Genomic DNA, 22,494 nt, shown 5'->3' on the forward strand with positions numbered 1-22,494 from the left:
TAGGGAAAAGCATGTATCAATTTCCCCTCAAAAATACATTTGATCAGGGGTGCCTGGGTGGCTCAGTTGGTTAAGCGTCGGACTTCGGCTCAGGTCATGATCTCACGGTTCGTGAGTTCGAGCCCCGTGTCGGGCTCTGTACTGACAGCTCAGAGCCTGGAGCCTGCTTCACATTCTGTGTCTCCCTCTCTCTCTGCCCCTTCCCTGCTCATGCTGTGTCTCTGTCTCAAAACTAAACATTAAAAAAAATTAAAAAAAATTTTGATCAAATTATCAAATTCCCACAAATGTGTGTGTGTGGGGGGGGGTATTCCTTTCATGAACATGGGGGAGAAAGAGGGCATAGACCCCACATGAAAGTTTTGATTAAAAAAAATTGCTACAGTAATTAAAAGGCAACATTTTGAGTTGGATGGAAATGCAGAGTTATAAATCAACGATGAACTCAAGGTCAGTTAAGAAAATTGTTATTGGTAATTAATTGTGACATTTTCAGAGTGTTACAGTAAATTCTTGCCTTAACATTGATAGATAAAAGCAGCTGTGTGAAATGCAGTTAAGTCCTTGCAAACAAAATTTTCTCAGTCTGTAGTGTCAGAAAAATGACAAAAGAGTTCAACGTAACTGTATACAATGCTTGGAAAAGTACACAGGGCCCCAGATAAGAACCCAACTTGAGAACAGAGGCTGTGGGAGGAGAGGAGCCATTTATAGTAGAGGAGTAACATTAACGTTGTGAATTGTAATATGCAGTGGTTTTCTACAGTTCAACAAATGTACTGCTCTGTACTGAAATTTACTTTGCAGGTTTCCTCCTCTGGATACAATTTTCATATGTTGTTTATTTAACATACAGATAGAGAGCACACCTACAAGGGCTAGTCAATATTAAGGCTGTGCGGACTTTTTTTTTTTTTTGTAAAGTTTTTATTTAAATTCCAGTTAGTTAACATACAGTGTATTAGTTTCAGGTGTACAATATAGTGCTTCAGAAATTCCACATATCACTCGATGCTCATCACAAGTGCACTCCTTAATCACCATCACCTATTTAAACCATCCCCCCACCCACCTCCCTTCTGATAACCATCAGTTTGTTCTCTATAGTTAAGAGTGTTTCTTGGTTTGCCTCTCCTTTGCCCTTTGCTGGTTTCTTGTTTCTTCAATTCTGCATAGGAGTGTAATTACATATTTGTCTTTGACTTATTTCACTTAGCAATATACCCTTTAGATCCATCTACATCACTGCCAATGTCAAGATTTCATTCTTTTCTATGGCTGAGTAATATTCCATCGTATATATATACACATACCACATCTTCCTTACCCAGTTATCAACTTATGAATACTTGGGTTCTTTCCATATTTTGGCTATTGTAAACAATGTTGCTATAAACATTGGGGTGCATGTATCCCTTTAAATTAGTGTTTTCGTATTCTTTGGGTAAATTCCTAATAGTGCAATTGTTGGACCATAGGGCAGTTCTATTTTTAATTTTCTGAGGTACCTCCATACTGTTTTTAACAGTGGCTGCACCAGTTTGCATTCTTGTCAACAGTGCAGGAGGGTTCCCCTTTCTCCACATCCTTGCCAACACCTGTTGTTTTTGTTCTTGAGTTTAGCCATGCTGACAGGTGTGAGGTGATAGCTCATTGTAATTTTGATTTGCATTTCTCTGAGAAGAGACGTTGAGCATCTTTTCATGTGTTTGCTGGCCATCTAGATGTCTTTTTGGAGAAATGTCTAATCAGGTCTTCTGCCCATTTTGTAATTGGATTTTTGGGGGAGGGGGTGTTGAGTTTTACAATTTCTTCATATATTTTGGATAGTAACTCCTCATCGAATGCATCATTTGCAAATATCCTATTCAGTAGGCTGCCTTTTAGTTTTGTGGTTTCCTTTGCCGTGCACCTTTTTCTTTTGATGTAGTTCCAATAGTTTATTTTTGCTTTTGTTTCTCTTACCTCAGGAGATCTATCTAGAAAAAAAAGTTGCTACGGCTGATATAAGAGAAATTACTGCCTGTGCTTTCTTCAAGGACTTTTATGGTTTCAGGTCTCACACTTAGGTCTTTAATCTATTTTGGATTTATTTTTGTGTATGGGGTAACAATGCAGTCCAATTTCACTCTCTTGCATGTTGCTGTCCAGTCTTCCCAACGCTATTTTTCCCATTGGATATTCTTTCCTGCTTTGTTGTAGATTAACTGACCATGTATTTGTGGGTTCATTTCTGGGTTTTCTATTCTGTTGTAGTGACCTGTGTCTATTTTTGTGCCAGTACAATACTATTTTGTTTGTTACAGTTTTGTAATATAACTTGAAGTCCAGAATTATGATGCCTCCAGCTTTGAGGGCTATGTATATTTAGCAGCAAAGTCCCTGTCCTCATGCAGCTTACATTCTAGTGCATATGAATTCTGGCATGCACACCATTATACTTGTGTTAAAGGCCAGACCAAACTCTATTCCTAAGTACTATCTAAGTGCTTCTGAACAAAGACGTATCACACCACTTAAGGGTTCTCCACTGTGTGATCTGGTGAAACCGAGATAGGTTGAATTATTGCTTCAATACCAACTAAACTAAACAAGTATTTTCTCTCTTATGAGACTCGATGATGGTAAGAATTCAGGGTTTCACACAACGTCATTTTGGAGAACTTCTTTCCACACACAATTCCTTCATGTTCTTACCACTCTTGTTACCTTCATAAACCGTACTGCCACCATGAGTTTTGCGATGATGTGAAAGTTTGGATCGCCAACGGAAGCTCTGACCACAGGTCTCACACTTGTAAGGGGTCTCCCCTGTGTGAACTCTCTGATGAGACTGTAGCTGTGAAGAGTGGCGGAAGACCTTGCCGCACACATCACATTTGTACGGTTTCTCCTCACTGTGAACACTCTGATGAACCTTAAGACTTGAGGCCTGACTGAAGTGCTTACCACACTCCCCACACTTGTAGGGTTTCTCTCCTGTGTGGACCCTCTGATGCATGTCCAGATTCAAGCTCCACTTGAAGCCCTTCCCACACTCCTCACACTTGTATGGCTTTTCTCCAGTGTGCACTTTTTGATGGGCTTGCAGGTGTGAACTGCGACCAAAGCTCTTCCCGCACTCTGCACACTTGAAAGGTTTCTCTCCGCTGTGGATTCTCTGATGTGCCAGAAGATTTGCGGCCTGCCTGAATACTTTCCCACACTCCTCACAATTAAATGGTTTCTCTCCTGTGTGGATTCTGCAGTGAATTTTGAGATCTGCTCTACGATTGAATCCCTTCCCACACTCTTCACATTTGTGTGGCTTCTCTCCGGTGTGGATCAGCTGGTGAATCTGAAGTCGGGAACTCTGATTGAAGCCCTGCCCGCATTCCTCACACTTGTAAGGTTTCTCTACACTGTGCGTCTTCAGATGGGACTGAAGATATGCTCTCTGACTGAAGTCCTTCCCACATACTTCACATTTATAGGGTCTCTCTCCCGTGTGTACCACCAGATGAACCTGGTAACGGGTTTTCGTCCCGAAGTTCTTCCCACACTCGTTGCATTTGTATGGTTTCTCTCCTGTGTGGACTCTCTGATGTGCCTGAAGATTTGAACTCATAGTGAAGCCTTTACCACACACTTTGCATACATATGGTTTCTCACCAGTATGGATTCTCTGATGGGCCCGAAAATGAGAAGGCTGAATGAAGCCCTTCCCACACTCCTCACATTTATAAGGTTTCTCTCGCGTGTGGCCCTTCTGATGGATGTGAAGATTTGTGCTACAAAAGAAACACTTCCCGCACTCCTCACATTTGTACAGTTTTTCTCCCGTGTGGACCATACAATGACTGTTAAGTGATGATCTACGACGAAAATTCTTACCACATTTATCACATTTGAAGGGTTTCTCCCCGGTGTGGATTCTCTGATGTTCCTGAAGATGGGAAGCATGAATGAAGGCCCTTCCACATTGGTCACAACGATAAGGTTTCTCTTCCATGTGCAATTTATAATGAACATTAAGTGCTGATCTACGACAGAAGCCATTCCCACACTGCTCACATTTGAATGGCTTCTCTACGGTGTGGACTTTCTGATGAGTTTGCAGGCATGAGCTCTGACTGAATTCCTTCCCACACTCGTCACACTTATAGCGTTTCTCTCCCAGGTGAACTCTCTGATGAATATGAAGTGCTGAACTGTAACAGAAGCTTTTTCCACACTCACGACATGTGTGAGACTTCACTCCTGAGTGTACTTGTTGATGAAGATCAAAGTTGGAGACATCACTGAAATATTTCTTAAATTCACTGCACTGATCAGGTTTCTGACCTGTGTGAGTTTCAGACAGTCCGGCCCCAACCTGTCCAGGTGAATCACCTTGTTTGGGGAACTGAGAACTCTTTATCATGGAGCCTTCACACTGGGTTAAGTCACTTGCAATCTGTTGCCAGATCTGCCAGCAGGAAAGCTCTTTGTGTGGTTCTGTTTCTAAAACAGTCTTCATTTTATTTTGGATCTTTCCTCCTGTAAAGACAGAGAATGCAGAGATGTGGACAACTGAAGGCTTTGTTCAGTATTTTCAAGATTTCGCATTTAGGAGAGACCGTAAGACTTTACTGAACCCAGAGAATGTCCAGTCGGTCTTTTCCACCACGTATCAGAGTCTCTGATTTGCAGGTGTAGGGAACACAGGAGGGGGGCCAGTGGGCTCCTAATCATTAAGCCCATATTCCCTCCCCCCTCCCCCCATCAACCCTCAGTTTGCTCTCTGTATTTAAGAGTCTCTTATGGTTTGCCTCTATGGCCATTTCTATTGAATTTGAAAGTCAGTGTAGAATATTGAATAGAAAATTATGTAGTTAATAAGTTATGTAGTTAGAAAAGTTATATAGATAATGTCAATCAATTAGAACTTAAAGAAAAGCAGTAACATAACCAAATTTTGGATTTATTATATGTCCTAATACCAAATACCTTGAAATATTTATATTTCTATATTCAAAGTATTCCTGGAAATTCTGCACATGTTCACCTAACCTTATCTTTCTGTGTTGACAGACATTAAATGGGTTGGCTACTATTACAAACTTTTGACCACCTCTAATAACTTAAGTTCAGAAATGTGTTTTCTAAAACATTTACCCCATTCATATTCCCAAGTCTCTGTATTTACATAAAGATTATCTTGGGGCGCCTGGGTGGCGCAGTCGGTTGAGCGTCCGACTTCAGCCAGGTCACGATCTCGCGGTCCGGGAGTTCGAGCCCCGCGTCGGGCTCTGGGCTGATGGCTCAGAGCCTGGAGCCTGTTTCCGATTCTGTGTCTCCCTCTCTCTCTGCCCCTCCCCCATTCATGCTCTGTCTCTCTCTGTCCCAAAAATAAATAAACGTTGGAAAAAAAAATTTAAAAAAAAAAAAAAAAAAAAAAAGATTATCTAAACATTTGAAGATTATTTTTTCAATAAACTTTTCAAGAAGTACTTTTCTTAAAACTCAACAATAAGGAAAAAGAACCTGATTAAAAAATGGACCAAAGACCTTCCTAACATCGAAGAGGATCGGGGCGCCTGGGTGGCTCAGTTGGTTAAGTGTCCGACTTTGGCTCAGGTCATGATCTCATGGCTCGTGGGTTCGAGGCCCGCATCGGGCTCTGTGCTGATGGCTCAGAGCTTGGAGCCTGCTTCAGATTCTGTGTGTGTTTCTCTCTGCCCCACCCCCGCTCATGCTCTGTCTCTCTCTGTCTCTCTCTCTCTCTCTCAGAAATAAACATTAAAAAAAAAAAAAAAAAAAAAAAAACATTGAAGAGGATCTACAGATGGCGGTAAGTGTATGACAAGATGCTCCCATGTTATTTTATGCAAATCCAAACACCGAGACACCATTACACATGTATTAGAATGGCCAAAATCTACAACACCAACACCACCAGTGCTGGCCATGACATGGAGCACCAGGAACTCATTCATCGCTGGTAGGAATACAAAATAGTATAGACACTTTGGAAGACAGTTTGGTGGTTTCTTACAAAACTAAACATACCCTTACCATACTCTCCCACTATTGTACAGTTTGCTATTAACCAAAGGGAGCTGAAAATGTACGCCCACACAGAAATCTATACACAGACAAAACCTGGACAAGGTTTATTCACAAGGACCAAACTTTGAATGAACCAAGATGTCCTTCAGTAGGCGGACAGATAAAAATTCACTGTGGTACATACACACAATGGAATATTATTTGGTGCTAAAAAGAAATGAGCTACTAATCCATGAAAAGATATGGAGGAAATGTAAATGCGTATTACTAAGTGAAAAAAGCCAAACTGAAAAGTATGAGTCCAACTATATGACATTATTGGAAAGGTAAAAGTATGGAGACAGTAAAAAGATCAATGGTGGCTAAGGGTTAGAGGGGAGGGATGAATGGGCAGAGGACAGAGGATTTTTAGGGCAGTGTAACTACTCTATATAATACTATAAAGATGGATATATGGCTTTATCCATTTGCCCAAGTCTATATAATGTATGATACCATGAGTAAACCCTAATGTATACTATGGACTCAGTGACAATGATGTGTCCATATAGGTTCATCAATTGTATCTGGTGGGGATACTGATCATGTAAGAGGTGAGTGTGTGGGGGTAGGGGATATATGGGATATCTCTGTCTCTTTCGCTCAATTTTGCTGTGAACCTAAAACTGCTCTAGAAAGATAGTCTTTGAAAACACTGCTGAAGAAATGTTTAAAAGGGAAATTCACTCGCCTCCCTGTATGAATAGTCAATTAAAAGCTGCCCCCGTTTCGATCCACTAGATGTGTGGGAAACAGCCTCTACAGAGCCCTGCCTTGGGTCACTTTATTGGAAAGTTACTTCAGCGTCCAGGTGACCTGGAATATCTAGAATGACTTGCGGGTTTGGGAGCAAATACCTAATGGCACACTGACTAAAACATAGCATAAAGCAGACAGCAGAACTTTATCTTCTACGGGCAAGTTTCCTTCCTGAGGACAAAAGGGAAATAAAGTTGAACAGAAAACATACATGGTTCTAAAACCTGATGGTAATTCAGAGCTCTAGAAAAAAAGTAAAAACAACAGAGACAGAGCCTGGGAAAAGGAAAAGATGAGGTTATGGTGTAACCTCCGAAAACCAGCCCAACTGCAGGAGTCTGATCTTGCCAGGAACACTTCCTGGACAGACACATGGATGATTCCTCACGACTTGTAGGTCTCTGCTCAAAGTCAGTCCAGCAACAAGCCACTTTACGGCCCAGCGTAAAATAATCAGCCCTGTCCGCCCCCAGTTCACCTCCGGCAACTCCCATCCTTCCTTATGTTCCATGCACCCCTCTCACCATGTGACTTGCTAGGTCATCTGTCGGGCACCATATGTCTTTCCCACCACAATGCAGCACCAAGGAGGGAAGCGTGTTATACCTTGTACGGTGAACACATTTTACACTTTCCGACTTTATAACCAATGTCCAGAACTCTGCCTGGAGTGTGGAAAAGTACTCCACAAGTGCATGTTAAATGAAATAAATGAATCCTGGTTCAACTATTCTGGTGAGAGTTGAAGCCACACCCTAGAAAGAAAATATCTTTTCCAGGTAAGTTATTTGATACAGGAAAGGGAAAGAATATTGCAGTTTTGCTGGGAAGCTGAAAAGCTGCACAGGGGACATCGAGAGACAGGGGTACCTCAACCAGGATGCTAACAAAAACAATAAAAGGTGGCAAGCGTCTCTGAGGTGAAAAGAAAGGAAGGCCTATTGCTGGTTCCTTCTGAAGCTTTAGGACTATCTCTGTGATAATAGGATGTGGGAGAACTGTGGATGTATGGATGTGTGGATAACATAACCCACCACAACAGTTTTTCAAACTCGAAACCTTCGAGACTCTAGTAAGCTGGAAAGACTTAAAAGCTTGTAATAAGCTCTCAGAAAAAAGAACCAGGACAGAAACTATCAGAGCATCACTGCCAACAGGACAGGTGTCATTATGCGAAATGCCTGTGAAAGTCACATATAAATCTACAACATGCAAAATGTTCTGGTTACAATGAAAGATGTGTTTCTTACTATGGCTCACGCTTGGAAAGACTCAGAAACTTTGCTTCTACAAGTTACCCAGTCCCTAATTAAATTGTTCAAATGGAAAGATAAGTTACTAGAATCTTGGGAAAACGCTAATAGGTGAGTATGTACTTTTTGGTGAGTAATTCCGTTTATGGTTATATTTAACAAACTGACCCCTATAAGGAGGAGTTGTGTGAGGGGAACAGGCAGCCTCTCTGAGGATGTTGACAATTTTAAACAGGAAATTTCCTGATTCTTTCTACGTCAGAATGTTCACTAGTTGAAGGGCACCTGGGTAGCTCAGTTGGTTGAATGTCCGACTTTTGATTTTGGCTCAGGTCATGATCCCAGGGTCACGGGATCGAGCCCCGTGTCCAGCTCTGTGCTAAGCATGGAGCCTATGTAAGATTCTCTCTCTCTCCTCTCTGCCCCTCTCCCCTACTTGCTCTCTCTCGGTCTAAAATTAAAAGAAAAAGTTCTAATGAAAACACAATGAATGTTTACTAATTGAAAAGCACCAAATCTTCATTTAAAAAATCAAGAAGGGCGCCTGGGTGGCGTAGTCGGTTAAGCGTCCGACTTCGGCCAGGTCACGATCTCGCAGTCCGTGAGTTCGAGCCCCGCGTCGGGCTCTGGGCTGATGGCTCAGAGCCTGGAGCCTGTTTCCGATTCTGTGTCTCCCGTTTGAAAAAAAAAACAAATAAAAAAAAAATTAAAAAAATCAAGGAAAAATTGTATGAAATCTATATTCTTTCACATTTGTTTAATGGCTAACTCTGTAGAAAATAAAAAGCATGATCTATTTTTGAACCAGATGCAGGCAGCATTCGGGTATGTGTCTCCTATCGCTCTCACCTTAAATCTTCCCCTCCGAGGACAGGGAAGGGGAAACCTGGAGGCAGTAATGTGGGTGGGTGCTTTGAGAGAGGCAAATGGGCTGCAGATGGCAACTCTTCAAAAGGAAGGCAGCTTGCAACCTGGCTGATACTGCCTGATACGGTAAAAGAAACATATAGAAGAAGAAAGAGGAAACATATCTTTCTTCCTTCTGTTGGGGGATCTGAGAACAGGACATCAGAATCCTCATTCCGGGGGCGCCTGGGTGGCTCAGTTGGTTAAGCGTCCGACTCTTGATTTCGGCTCAGGTCTCGATCTCATGGTTCATGAGTTTGAGCCCTGCATCAGGCTCTGTGCTGACAGTGCGGGGCCTTCTTGGGATTCTGTCTCCCTCTCTCTGCCCCTCCCTGGCTTGCTCTCTGTCTCAAAATAAATAAAAATAAATTTAAACACAAAACCAAAACCAAAAAAAGAGATGCTTAACCGACTGAGCCACCCAGGTGCCCCAAGCATCTGGCTCTGGATTTCAGCTCAGGTCGTTATCTCATGGTCATGAAATCAAGCACTGCATCAGGCTCAGCACTGGGCGTGGCACCTGCATGAGATTCTCTCCATCCTCCTGCCCCTCTCCCCAGGACACACATGCTCTCAAAAAAAAAAAAAAAAGAATTGTCATTCCAAAAGTATTCTTCCCAGAAATGAAAATGCTCCCCTGAGGCGCCTGGGGGGCTCAGTCAGTTAAGCTTCTGACTTCTGCTCAGGTCACAATCTCACTGTCTGTCAGTTTGGGCCCCGTGTCAGGCTCTGTGCTGACAGCTCAGAATCTGGAGCCTGCTTCGGATTTTGTGTCTCCCCCTTTCTCTGTTCCTCCCCTGCTCATACTCTGTCTCTCTCTCAAAAATAAACAAACATTGGGGCGCCTGGGTGGCGCAGTCGGTTGGGCGTCCGACTTCAGCCAGGTCACGATCTCGCGGTCCGTGAGTTCAAGCCCCACGTCGGGCTCTGGGCTGATGGCTCAGAGCCTGGAGCCTGTTTCCGATTCTGTGTCTCCCTCTCTCTCTGCCCCTCCCCCGTTCATGCTCTGTCTCTCTCTGTCCCAAAAATAAATAAACGTTAAAAAAAAAAAAAATAAACAAACATTAACAAAAAATTAAAAAAGAAAAAAAAAAAAAGAAAATGCTCCCCAACGGAAGGTTCTAAGAAAGCCACAGAGCACAGAGACAAAGCATGTTACTCAGTATGACCACAAGCACAATGCCTACCAGTTGCCCTGGGACACGGGTCAAGTGCACATACCCAAACACACTTTCATGGCAAGGGCACCCAAGAAAATAACAAACAGAAAGAAACTGGATAGGCATTCATCAGAAAACAAACAATGTTCTGCAACATCCTTCCTTCGCTCTGGTTTGCACACGACCTATAGCTATCTCCAGGACCCATGGACACGTGGAGGTCTCCCTTCCATTAACACATTCACGAAGTCAATACATGCTTCCAGATACCTGCAACATACCAGACGATTCTAGGCACTGAGAATAGAGCAATGAACAAAAGAGGCAAAATCCCTTGCTGGGGGTGTGGGGGGGGTGGGCAGGGATCAAACTCCAGCGGGGACAGAGAGGAGATGAACAAGCAAAAAAAATGTATGAGGCACAACATAAGGCAGAACAAGAAAAGTAAAGAGGGTGATGTTTTATTTAAGTTGGTCAGAGAAGGCCGTTCCTGTGACATTAAAACCGAGCAGACACAGGAAGGGAGGAAGGAAGGAGGGAGGGAAGGAGTGAAGGGACAAAAGGATTTCAGGCGAAAAAATATGTCAGAGAGAGCCACAGAGAGTAAGTAAGAGCTCTGAGGCAGAAGTATGTGTAGTAGGCAAATTAACTGGCTCCGGAAGAATCCACATCCTGATTTTTGGAGCCTAAAATACGTTAAGTATATGGCAAAGAGGAATTAAGGCTGCAGATGGAAATTAAGGCTGCTAATCAGCTGACCTTAAAATGGAAGACTATCTTCTATTGCCCAGGTGGACTCAAGGCAATCAAGGGGATCCTTCAAAGTGCACGAAAGCTACGGAAGAAGGGCGGAGGAAGGCAATGCAACCACAAGAGAACGGGCAGGGAGAAGCAGGGTGCTGGCGGTGAAGACGAAAGAAAGGGGCCGTAAGTTCAAAAACGGGGGGTAACCTCTAGAAGCCGAAAAACCCAAGACCCAGATCCTCCCCTAGAGCCTCCAAAAAGAAATGCAACTGTGCAGACATCTCGACTGTAGCCTGGTTAAGAACCATGCCACACTTCTGGCCCAGAGAAGCATAATCAACCATGTTGCTCTAGGCCATGAAGTACGTGGCAGTCTGTTCCGGCAGCAGGCGCTAGGGCGTCCCTGGCAGGTCTGGGAGCCCCGAGGGGCACGGTGTGGGTGGACGAGGCGGAGCAAGAGGAAGGGGACGGGCGAGGTATTCAGAGAGGAAGTGGGGGACGGGGAGCACACCATGGAGGACTCAAAAAGCCACTTCGAGAGGTTTCAACTCCGGGAAAAATTAGCCCCAAAGGGTCTTGAGCAGAGGAACGGGGCTCTGACTTCCAGTTCCTACAGATCACTCGGGCTGCTACGCGGAGAACAAACAAGAGGAAGCGTGGAAACAGGCAAGCGGCTGAAAGGATTCAAGAAACAGTTTAGCAGTTTGGACCAGGTGAGAGCAAAGGGGGCGGAAAGAAGCGAAGACACACAGGAGAACACCTACGAGGACTCCCACCTGCTTGGCTCTCACCTGATTTCTCTCGTCTGTGGCTTGCTAGCATCATCCAAAGCGTTTTTACCTTCTCTAAGAGGAATGTATCATGTTTGAAGAGGCGGTGCTTTGTGAGCATGCAAAGTCCGTATTTAAAACGAACACATTAGGGGCGCCTGGGTGGCTCAGTTGGTTAAGGATCTAACTTTGGCTCAGCGCATGATGTCATGGTTCGTGAGCTCGAACCCACTTCAGATCCCCTCTCTCCTTCTCTCTGCTCCTCCCCCACTCACGTGCTTGAGCACACATGCTCTCAAAACTAGAAAGACATTTAGAAATAAATAGAACGCACACACTAAAGGTACAATTGATGGAACATTTGGATTCCTGCACATACTGATCAATTAATCAAAACCAGCATTTTTCAAACATTTTTAAAAACATGGCCCATATTGGGGCACCTGGGTGGCTCAGCTGGTTAAGCCTCCGACTTCAGCTCAGCCCATGATCTCGCGGTTTGTGGGTTCGAGCCCTGACTTGGGCTCTGTGCTGACTGCTCAGAGCCTGGAGCCTGCTTCGGATTCTGTGTCTCCCTCTTTCTCTGCACTTCCCCCGCTCACACTCTATGTCTCTCTCTCAAAAATAAATAAACACTAAAAAAAATTAAAAAAACAAACAAACATGGCCCCTATTTCAAGACCCAGACATACATGCAGAAACGTGCATTACAAACACCTATTTCTAACCAATGTCTATTTTCACTAAATCTCCCACCGGGCTCCTACACCACTGACAAAATTGGCGGGAGATCTTGCTGCAATATATTCTGTTCTAATAAACTAAGATTTTCCACTTTATGTTATTAAAAATAGTTAGTACACCATAAATACAAGGGACCATTTCAAGACCCCAAAGCTTTGAACACACAAACACACAAAGCCAATCCAGGAAGCTGACACTGAGTCACAGAGCGCCTGTCCTCACCCAGAGAGAGCAGGTTCCGGAAGTTCTCCAGCATCACGTCTCCATACAGCTTCTTCTGGGCGGGGTCAAGCAGCCCCAGCTCCTCCTCCGTGAAGACCACAGCCACGTCCTTGAACGTCACTGCCTCCTACAACACCAAGCACATATAACCTCAATCTCGCACCCAATGGCCACTGGGAGCGGGGCAGCACGGAAAACCTGGAGAGGATGGTGGGACGTAGTTCCAGAGTGTGAGGGACTCAAGTCCATCTGTAGGCTTCCAGGCGCTTCTCCTTCTACCCTGCCAATGCCACGGTGAGTTTCGTCAGCCTCACCAAAATGTGTGGCAATGACAACGTCCTTGTGTTTTTGTGTCCTCGTGGAGTCTACTTACAAGCAACCACCAACAACTCTAAACACGCATCCTGGACAACACACGTTTTACTTCGCGACGCGTGGTGCTGACTGCCCCAGAAGCATTCAGCAATTTAGTTCAAACGTTTGACAACACCCACCTTCTTCCTCTCACACACGAACTCTATCACTTTGCTTTCACATGTGCCACTGACGAGCTTTTGCTAACCTTGTGGGACAGCTACGTGGTTCTCCCATGTAATGTTCAGCATCATGTTCCGGAGCCAGCAGGCCTCAGTGCGATTCCCAAGGGCCTGTGCCTTACTAGCTGTGTGACTTCGGACAAGTCTGTCCATGTGCCTGAGTTTCTTCTCCGTATGTGGTCCTTCTGTGACAGAGTTCCTTCAAGATTTAAACAAGGGAATATCCCTAACACTTGGAACAGTGCATGGCACAGAGTAAGTGCCTAACAGACCTTTATTATTCATGTTATTTCTTCACGTTGCCATTATCAACAACTATCTCATCAGGGCACCCGGGTGGTTCAGCTGGTTAGCATCCAATCTTGATTTTGGCTCAGGTCATGATCTCAGATCTCACGGTTGTGAACTCGAGCCCCAGGGTGGGGTCTGCACCAGGTGTGGAGCCTGCTTGGGATTCTCTCTCTCCCTCTGCCCTTCCCCCACTTGCATACACTTGCTCCCAAGCTCTCTAAAAAAATAAAAAATAAAAATATTTCCTCTCAGGGTGACTGGGTGACTCATTGGTTAAGTGTCAACTCTTCATTTCAGCTCAGGTCATGATCTCATGGTTAGAGAGTTCAAGCCCCACATCAGGCTCTGTGCTGGCAGTGCAGAACCCGCTTGGGATTCTCTCTCTTCTTCTCTCTCTGCCCCTCCCCCACTTGCTCTGGCTCTCTAAAATAAATAAATTAAAAAAATATTTCATCTCATTTTCTGGCTGTTATCCCAGAGAACAGAAAACTATACTTAATGATACCGATTAAACACTATTTAATTTTACGTATTTTTCTCATTACAACGTATCCTGCAAAGAACATCATTTTACATAGACCTTGTTTCCCTGACCACTTGAAAATGATCGCAAACGAAAATTAAAACGTCAAAAATGAGCATGTTTAAAATTGTGATCATATAATGGCAGATTTTCTTCCCCCTCTTTTTCCTACACCGCTAATCTTTCAAAAGAATACTTTCAAAAGAATACAACAGTCCTGGGTCGCCTGGGTGGCTCAGTCGGTTAAGCGTCCGACTTTGGCTCAGGTCATGATCTCGCGGTCCGTGAGTTTGAGCCCCGCATCGAGCTCTGTGCTGACAGCTCAGTGCCTGGAGCCTGCTTCAGATTCTGTGCCTCCCTCTCTCTCTGACCCTCCCCCGTTCATGCTCTGTCTCTCTCTGTCTCAAAAATAAATAAACGTTAAAAAAAATTAAAAAAAAAAAAAAAAGAATACAACAGTCCTGGGTCTCCAAATGACAGCCAAGAGCAGGCTATACATTTTTCCACAGTTTTGCTAATCTGGTTTACAAGAACAACTTGTATTATTATTGCCACTTATTTGACTGTAAATTAACATAACTACCTTTGAGATGTTTATTTGTGTTTCTCATTTTCACATGCTTACTCTCATCCTTGTTTGTATTTCACTGGATTTTTGCCCTTTACCACATGCATAAGATTCCTATTATGGGCTCTGCCTTTTTATTTTGGCATCCCTGTAGCAAGTATTTTTGCCCCAGGTTGTTGCTCCTGGTAATTCCGTATCAGGTATCTCTGGCCACAGAGAAATTTAAAGATTTTACATTTAAAATTTAAATTTTATAAACGACTGTGCTAACTGCTATCAACGTGCCTGCAGCGCTGAGCAGGTCAGTGTGGCGGGGTGACTCTGAGAAAGGGGTCAGGGAGCAGGCCAGCTGTGGAAATCATCTCTCGAGGGGTGCCTGGGTGGCTCGGTTGGTTAAACGTCTGATTCTTGGTTTCAGCTCAGGTCACGATCTCATGGTTTGTGGGTTCAAGCCCTGCATTGGACTCTGTGCTGACAGCATGGAGCCTGCTTTTATTCTCATTCTCTCTCTCTCTCTCTCTCTCTCTCTCTTCTCTCCACCCCTGCTCACGCTCTCTCTCAAAAATAAAAAAAATAAAAAACAGTAAAATCCCTAAACCACATACATGTCTTTGAACAGGAAGTAAAGATAAAAAGTACATCGATTCAATGGGGACAGGATGCAACTGTGAAAAATGAACATTACAAAACATTAAAGGAAAAAAACTCAGAATTAAAATTAGATGTATATCACGAATACAAATTCAGTTATGGATACTGACAAGGATAAGAGAGGGAAAAAATAAAAAGAGCTCACTTGCCAGAAAGGAAGTAATGAATTGGAAGAATTGCTCATTTCTAGGAATTTTTCTACTCCATAAGAAAAATAATAATAAAACAAAAACTAAAAATACATGCAAAGTAAATTCAAAAGGGACAAGGGAAGACCCTGGCACAAAACAGGTCCTCAAATGCCTGGAGCTCTGCTTGAGTCATCCCCAGAAAAAGGTGTGACCATCTGAATAATGAGATGGAATCTGGAAAGTGAGAAAGGCAAGCCCTACTCACCTTGAACATGGTCATGGGTCCTCCTACTTCTGGCAGTGTGCAGAGCGCAGAGTTGCACAGATCCCAGGAAGGCAGAACGGCGCCTGGTGGGGGGCCTAGGGAGGCGGAAAAAAGACATTAAAGGTAGCCCGGGATGTCACTCCCCTCCTGTCCCGGGATGATTACTGGAAATCTGTACATGAGTGTTCACAGAACCATTATTCCTGATAACCCTCCAACCGGAAACCACCGAAATGTCGACCTATGACTTATGCACGAATAAACAAATTGTGACAAATCTGTACAGTGGAATGTTTTTCAGATACTTTTACTGTAATTAAAAGGAAGGAAGTATGGATCATGCTGCAACATGGATGAACCTGGTAAACGCTGCTGAAAGTCAAAGAAGCCAGTCACAAAAGGCCAGATATTTTATGATTCCATTTCTAGAAAATGTCCAGAAGAGGCAAATCTAAGGAGAAAGAAAGCAGGTTGGTGGTCACCTGGGTATTAGGGGAGAAAATGGAGGTGAACTGAAAATGGGCCTGAGGAATCCAACTGGGAGAATGAACATGTTCTAAACTGAATTACAGCAATGGCTGCACCACTCAGCGAAGTTACTAAAAATCACCGATTTGTGCAACTAAAATGGGCAGATTCTATGATATGTACAATACACATCAAGTTGATATAAATAAATGTTTGTTCATCTACGTGTCATTTAAATCACAAAACTAATTGACAGATTCTGAGTGCATCTTGATAAAGGTATTTATATTTGAGTGAATAAGCAGGGAACATGGGGAAGCCTGGCCTCACAGCAGAATGCCAACCAGTAAGTGTATCTTCCCATAAACTTTACTCATTTTGATTTAAAAAATAGTAACTTGGGGCGCCTGGGTGGCGCAGTCAGTTAAGCATCCGACTTCAGCCAGGTCACGATCTCGCGGTCCGTGAGTTCGAGCCCCGCGTCGGGCTCTGGGCTGATGGCTCAGAGCCTGGAGCCTGTTTCCGATTCTGTGTCTCCCTCTCTCTCTGCCCCTCCCCCGTTCATGCTCTGTCTCTCTCTGTCCCAAAAATAAATAAATGTTGAAAAAAAAAAAAATTTTTTTAAATAGTAACTTTAGGGGAGTCTGGCTGGTTCAGTCGGTAAAGCGTGCGACTCTAGATCTGGGGGTTGTGAGTTCCAGCCCCACGCTGGGTATAGAGGTTACTTAAAAAATACAATCTTTAAAAAAATGTAATAAATAAAAATTAGTGACTTCGCAGCAGAGAAACCTAATAGAAATCACCTTAGCTTAGGTAACAACGTTGAGTTCACCGATATACGGACAGACCGACGTCCTTTGGCTCCTGTTATGCTGCAATGTCAAGGACGCCTCAATGTTCTATGGGATCCCTGCTAATGACGCATTACCGAACCTAAACACGTAGTAAGTACATCTGATAAACCCCAAATGGAGAACTTTCTCCAAACTAACTTGCCTCTACACTCTTCAAAAGCATCAAGAACAGGGGCACCTGGCTCAGTCGATGGCACGTGTGACTCTTGCTCTCCGGGTTGTGAGTTCGGGCCCCACGTTGGGTGTAGAGCTTACGTGAAAAACAAAAAGTAAAAAAAAAAAAAAAAAGAAGCACCATCAACAAAAAAGACAAAGGTTATGGAATGCATTCCACATTAAAGAACATCAAGTTTATGACAAAATTTTTGTACAATGTCCATCAACAAATATACAGTTTAAGGCAGTACATAAAATTGGACTTTGAAATGAGATGGGGGAGGGAAGACTGGTTATAGGCATTTACATGAAAAACAGAACAAAATTAAACAGAAGACTGCAGATTACAAACCAGGATGTTATATGTTATCTAGCATTATTTAATAAGTAACAACACCATTAACTACTATTTGTAATTACTTACTAAACATCTAACATCTGATAGGTAACTCTATCGTAGAGTATAACATCCAATATTACCAAGCACAGGATGTTAAAATTCTATAATCAGCCTCCCCTAAATCCTTTTTACCAAGATACCTGATTACCCATATGTGGGGCTTCCTTCAGAAAGCTAAAAGAAGCTGTCATTGAATTGCAGGTATATTCCTGGTGTTATGTGGCTGACGGAGCCACAAGACAGGCAAAATGTAAACAATTGGGGAATTTGTGTAAAGAGTATTTGAGGGGGCACCTAGATGGCTCAATCAGGTAAGCATCTGGCTCTTGATCTCAGCTCAGGTAGTGATTTCAAGGTTCGTGGGATTGAGCCCTGCATCAGGCTCTGCACAAGATAGCAAGGAGCCTGCTTGGGATTTTCTCTCTCCCTCTCTCTCTGCCCCTCTTCAACTCGCTCTCTCTCAAAACACATAAATTAGAAAAAAGAAAACAACTTAAAAAGAGTATATGAGAACTCCTTACACTATTTTTGCAACTTTTCAATGGAAAAATTTTTAATTTTAAATTATGCAAAAATAAAGTCTTATACTGTCAGGAAACAGTCACAGGAACAACAATAATAACGGGAATAATAAAGATGATCATGAAATTAAATGGAAATTCATTTTTCTTGGCAATGTTTAAAAATTGGCCATAGCTCTGTGGCACCTTGCCTGGCTCAACTCTTGATCATATGAGCCCCACAATGGGTGTAGAGGTTACTTAAAAATCGTAAAAAAAAAAAAAGGGGGGTGCCTGGGTGGCTCAGTCGGTTAAGCCTCTGACTTCAGCTCAGGTCATGAAGTCACAGTTCATGAATTCGAGCCCCGCGTCGGGCTCTGTGCTGTCAGTTCAGAGCCTGAAGCTTGCTTTGGATTCTGTGTCTCCCTCTCTGCCCCTCCCCTGCTTGTGCTCTGTCTCTCTCTCTCTCTCTCTCTCTCTCAAAATTAAATAAACATTAAAAAATTTTTTTTTAATTGTAAACAAAATTTCCATAGTTAAAATACATCAGAGGCTAAACACAGAAAAATATGATCAATGTGTAGAATGTTCATAAACAAACATACAAATATACACAAACAGCCACCAAACAGAAATGCATTAAAAGCTTCACAGTTATTATCTTTACATCCTCGATTACCGGGTAATTAAAAAAATTTTTTCCAGCGCGCCTGGGTGGCTCAGTCGGTTAAGTGTCCGACTTCAGCCCAGGTCATGATCTCGCGGTTCCCGAGTTCAAGTCCCGCGTAGGGCTCTGTGCTGACAGCTCGGAGCCTGGAGCCTGCTTACGATTCTGTGTCTCCTCCCTCTCTGTCTCTCCCGCACTCACACTCTGTCTCTCTCTCAAAAAGTAAACATTTAAAAAATTTCTTAAAAAATAAAATAATTTTTCCCTCATATTTCTGTATTTTTTGATTGTTCCATAATGATACAGTTCTTTAAGGAGGCACGTGGGTGGCTCAGTCGGTTAGGTGTCTGACTCTTAGTTTCAGCTCAGGTCACGTCTCATGGTTTCATGGGTTTGAGCCCCTATATTGGGCTATGTGCTGGCACTGCTCAGCCTACTTGGGATTCTCTCTTTCCCTCCCCCACTCATAATGCCTCTGTCTCTCTCAAAATACATAAATAAACTTCAAAAAAAAAAAAAAAGAAGAAAGCATATTACTAGTAATAAGCAGAATAAAATAGTTCACAATGCTTTTAAAAACTCAGAAAAGTCAAAGCCCATTAGCCTTGCTTTTGAGGTCCTCCAGACCCAAGTACTAACTACCCCAGGGTCTGATGCCTGCTGGTTCCTATAGCTGCAGAACATGCTCAAGAGATTAGCAACCTGAGCTCTGGACTCAGGCTGCCTTCATTCCAACCCCAGCTCAGCCTCTTACTAGGTGGGGACTGTGGGCAAATCACTTATGCTCCCTGGGTCTCAATCTCATTTTATTGCCTAGGAAAAAAAAAAAAAAAAGGCAGAATTTCTTCGCATAGCTGTGGTGTGGCCCAATATATTTATTTGTATAAAACCATCATGGTTGAGGTTGGCAATTAAGGATTATTACTAATACCATGCCCAATTACACAACCTATACATTATCTAATTGATGTGACTATCGTTGTAAAAGAAAAATGCCCAGGGGCCCCTGGGTGGCTCAGTCCGTTAAGCATCTGACTCCTGATTTCTGCTCAGGTCATGATCTCAGGTAGGGAGAATGAGCAACCCCCCTCCTTTTCCCAGGCCGTGACAGGCTCTGTGCTGACAGCAGGGGGCCTGCTTGGGATTCTCTCTCTCTCCCTCTCTCTCCCCCTCCCCAACTCACCCACACACGCTTTCTCTCAAAATAAATAAACATTAAAAAGAAAGAAAGAAAGAAAGAAAGAAAGAAAGAAAGAAAGAAAGAAAGAAAGAAAGAAAGAAAAGCCAAATCCCACTCACGTGGAACTTTGCTGTCAGTAGTCAGGGGAGTCACTCTTTCACCTCTGTGCAGCCCTTTCTGAGAAATCAAGCTGGGGAGGAAAAAAAAATAATGTCATGAAATGCCACGATCGTGTCACTGTCCTCAGTAACAGTGCAATCTAGGGGGGCGCCTGGGGTGACTCAGCTGGTTGGTTGTGCAAGAGACTCTTGATTTCGCCTCAGGTCGTGATCCCAGGGTTGTGGAGCCTGTTAAGATTCTCTCTCTCCCTGTGCCCCTCTCCCCAACTCACGCATGCTCTCTCTCTCTCTCTAAAATAATAATAATAATAATAATAATAATAATAATAATAATAATAATGCAATCCGGAAGCAACCCTCATCACCAACTAGACCCCAAGACCTGACATCTAACGCCCACCTGCTTGTACTCACCCACCTATGTCTTACATTTTCCCTTAAGCTCTCTTTTCTAGCTTACCTCTTAACTCCGGCGAATGAAACCGGAAACCACCTCAGGTGATGACAACTGCCCTGACAAGACCTGCCGCAGACCCAGACCACCCAGAACTTCTGCGCTAGACCCCCAACTCATGCCTGCACAGAAGGACCATGGAGTGGCTTCTGGACTGACCTACAATTACTTTTACCTCATTATAATCCTAAAATCTCTGCCCAAGGAGGAGCCTCAGCCTCATGTACGTAACACACAACATATAGGCATGTTTCCTTAAGGCGCATGCTCATCCCTATGCCTGCCTCTACATACCATGACAAGCCTTCCCTATCTAAATATCCATCCTAACCCTAAACAAAAGGAACCCATCCACCCTCTTTTGGGGATTCCCGGCTGCGGAAGCTATTCCCCTGTGATTTCCTTCTTTGCTTGCAAATCAAAGTTTTCTTTATGCAACAACTCAATCTGGTAAGGTTTCTGAGTCACCGAGGTGGGAACTCAACCTTAGTTCCATTACTACCCACACCTTCTGAAAAGAGAGATTAGAAGGGGCCCAGGATGGGGCGCCCGAGTGGCTCAGTCAGTTGAGCGTCCGGCTTCGGCTCAGGTCATGATCTCACAGTTTGTGGGTTCGAGCCCTACATTAGGCTCTGTGCTGATGGCTTAGAGCCTGGAGCCTGCTTCGAATTCTGTGTCTCCCTCTCTCTCTGCCCCTCCCCCACTCGTGCTCTGTCTCTCTCCCACAAATAAAAACATTAAAAAAAAATTTTTTTTTTTAAAGAAGGGGCCCAGGATGATCCAGCAACCTGATCCAGCAGGAATCAGAGAAGAGCAAAGATCACCGCAGTTGGATACGTGACCCTAACCTGGGGACTTGACTGATGCTCGGGAAATTAATACCAAAAAGAGATCACCATTCACCATACGCCAGGAGCTGTTTTGAGATTTTTATTTCCACAGCCATAGCTGGCGAGCGGGGGCGGGGTGGGGAGGAGGGGGCAAGAGCATCTGGCTTTGGGGAGGTCCCAAACAGACCCCATTTGGTCCCTCGCTGCTGACAAAATCCGAAGGCAGAGAATCTAGTCCAGGTGAATAAGAATTTATCTCAGTAAGGCGAACGGCAAAAGACTGCAGACTAACGGCTCCAAGACTGTCTTCAAAGTGCCTGAAAATACGTCCAGGTTTATACAAGCAAAAGGTGGGGTGAAGGCGGGAGGGTACTGCAGGTGGGCAGCGAAGGTCAAATGGATTACTATCTTGGGGTCAATCACAAACGGGGTCTTGCTGGCGCAGGGCAGCCCTTACGGCTTGAGGGGTTAGTTTAGGTTCGCACCAGGGGCTGCTTTGCCCCCAAGGCTGTGCCACCTGCGCCAAGAGACAAGCTGGAAAGAAGCCAACCAGAAAGTTTGAGGTCAAAATGGAGGCAGCTGAAGTCCTCTTTCACCACCTCTTACAATCCTGGAACACCAGAAAGCACAGGCACGCGTGGGTGTAGGGAGGCGGACGGGGCGAGCTGAGACAAGCAGAAACTCAAGCCAGGCGATAGGTGACCCCACCCCACGCCCCACCCCGGGCCCCACCTCGGGACCCACCACGAACGCAGAGACTCCCCCAGAGACGCACACCACTGCCTTCCCCCCCGCTAATACCTGCGTGCTCCGCTCAGGCTTTTTTCCCCCCTAAGTCGCCCTGTCGCTGCAGGTTCCAAGCACAGATTCAGGAAGTTTGGAAGCGCTGGGAGAGGCGGAACTGACGCACCGCTCCCATAGAAAATTCAGGAGCAACCTTCCACTCCCCCAGCGGAAGTGCCCGCGAGAACCTGGAGCTTCTGGACCACATCTCCCAGGATGCACCAGACCCGCCTTCCTGAGCGGAAGTGAGCGCGACTACACGGAGCAAGGGGACTACATCTCCCAGAATGCTAAAGGCAAAACGTTCTTAGGCTCGCGCTCCTAAACAAGTTGCGGCTGCTGGAAGCTCCTTGTCTACGCTTCCCCAAATGCCAGAATGGAAGGGGTCACGCAGTCCCGACTTCCTAGGTGGTAATACGGGTTTCCGTGTTAAGAGTCTGCGTTACCTCTGCCTGAGTCTTCAGCGAAATTATTCCATGGACACGACTTCC

The 22,494-nt window shown here is 44.2% G+C and overlaps 1 protein-coding gene across 4 annotated transcripts; it reads right to left on the reverse strand.

The window, feature by feature from the left end:
• Positions 1-451: 451 nt before the first annotated feature.
• LOC123578826 (zinc finger protein 234-like) lies at positions 452-22,202 on the reverse strand. 4 transcript variants are annotated; one of them, XM_045442063.1, is made up of 7 exons: positions 22,022-22,186; positions 19,937-20,007; positions 17,057-17,164; positions 15,593-15,687; positions 12,611-12,754; positions 11,683-11,770; positions 1,827-4,518 (listed from the first exon to the last, which is right to left on the reverse strand). In XM_045442063.1, the coding sequence occupies exons 4-7, from the start codon at positions 15,605-15,607 to the stop codon at positions 2,651-2,653; spliced, it is 2,115 nt and encodes a 704-aa protein (XP_045298019.1). In that variant the 5' UTR covers positions 15,608-15,687; positions 17,057-17,164; positions 19,937-20,007; positions 22,022-22,186; the 3' UTR covers positions 1,827-2,650. The 4 variants fall into 4 exon arrangements, with proteins under 4 accessions (XP_045298018.1, XP_045298016.1, XP_045298017.1 ...); XM_045442062.1 differs by lacking the exon at positions 11,683-11,770 and having other exon boundaries at positions 452-4,518; positions 12,628-12,754; positions 22,022-22,202; XM_045442060.1 differs by lacking the exon at positions 11,683-11,770 and having other exon boundaries at positions 452-4,518; positions 12,628-12,754; positions 17,093-17,164.
• Between the last annotated feature and the right edge of the window lie 292 nt (positions 22,203-22,494).

The sequence above is a fragment of the Leopardus geoffroyi genome, chromosome E2 (genome assembly GCF_018350155.1).
Source record: "Leopardus geoffroyi isolate Oge1 chromosome E2, O.geoffroyi_Oge1_pat1.0, whole genome shotgun sequence".
Classification (NCBI taxonomy): Eukaryota; Metazoa; Chordata; class Mammalia; order Carnivora; family Felidae; genus Leopardus; species Leopardus geoffroyi.

Coding starts and splice junctions, on each gene's coding strand:
- LOC123578826 (XM_045442063.1), bottom strand. Junction 11,771..12,610: donor TGGGTGAGGACAGGCGCTCT/GTGACTCAGTGT, acceptor ATGCTCACAAAG/CACCGCCTCTTCAAACATGA. Junction 4,519..11,682: donor CCACAGACGAGAGAAATCAG/GTGAGAGCCAAG, acceptor CTGTCTTTACAG/GAGGAAAGATCCAAAATAAA.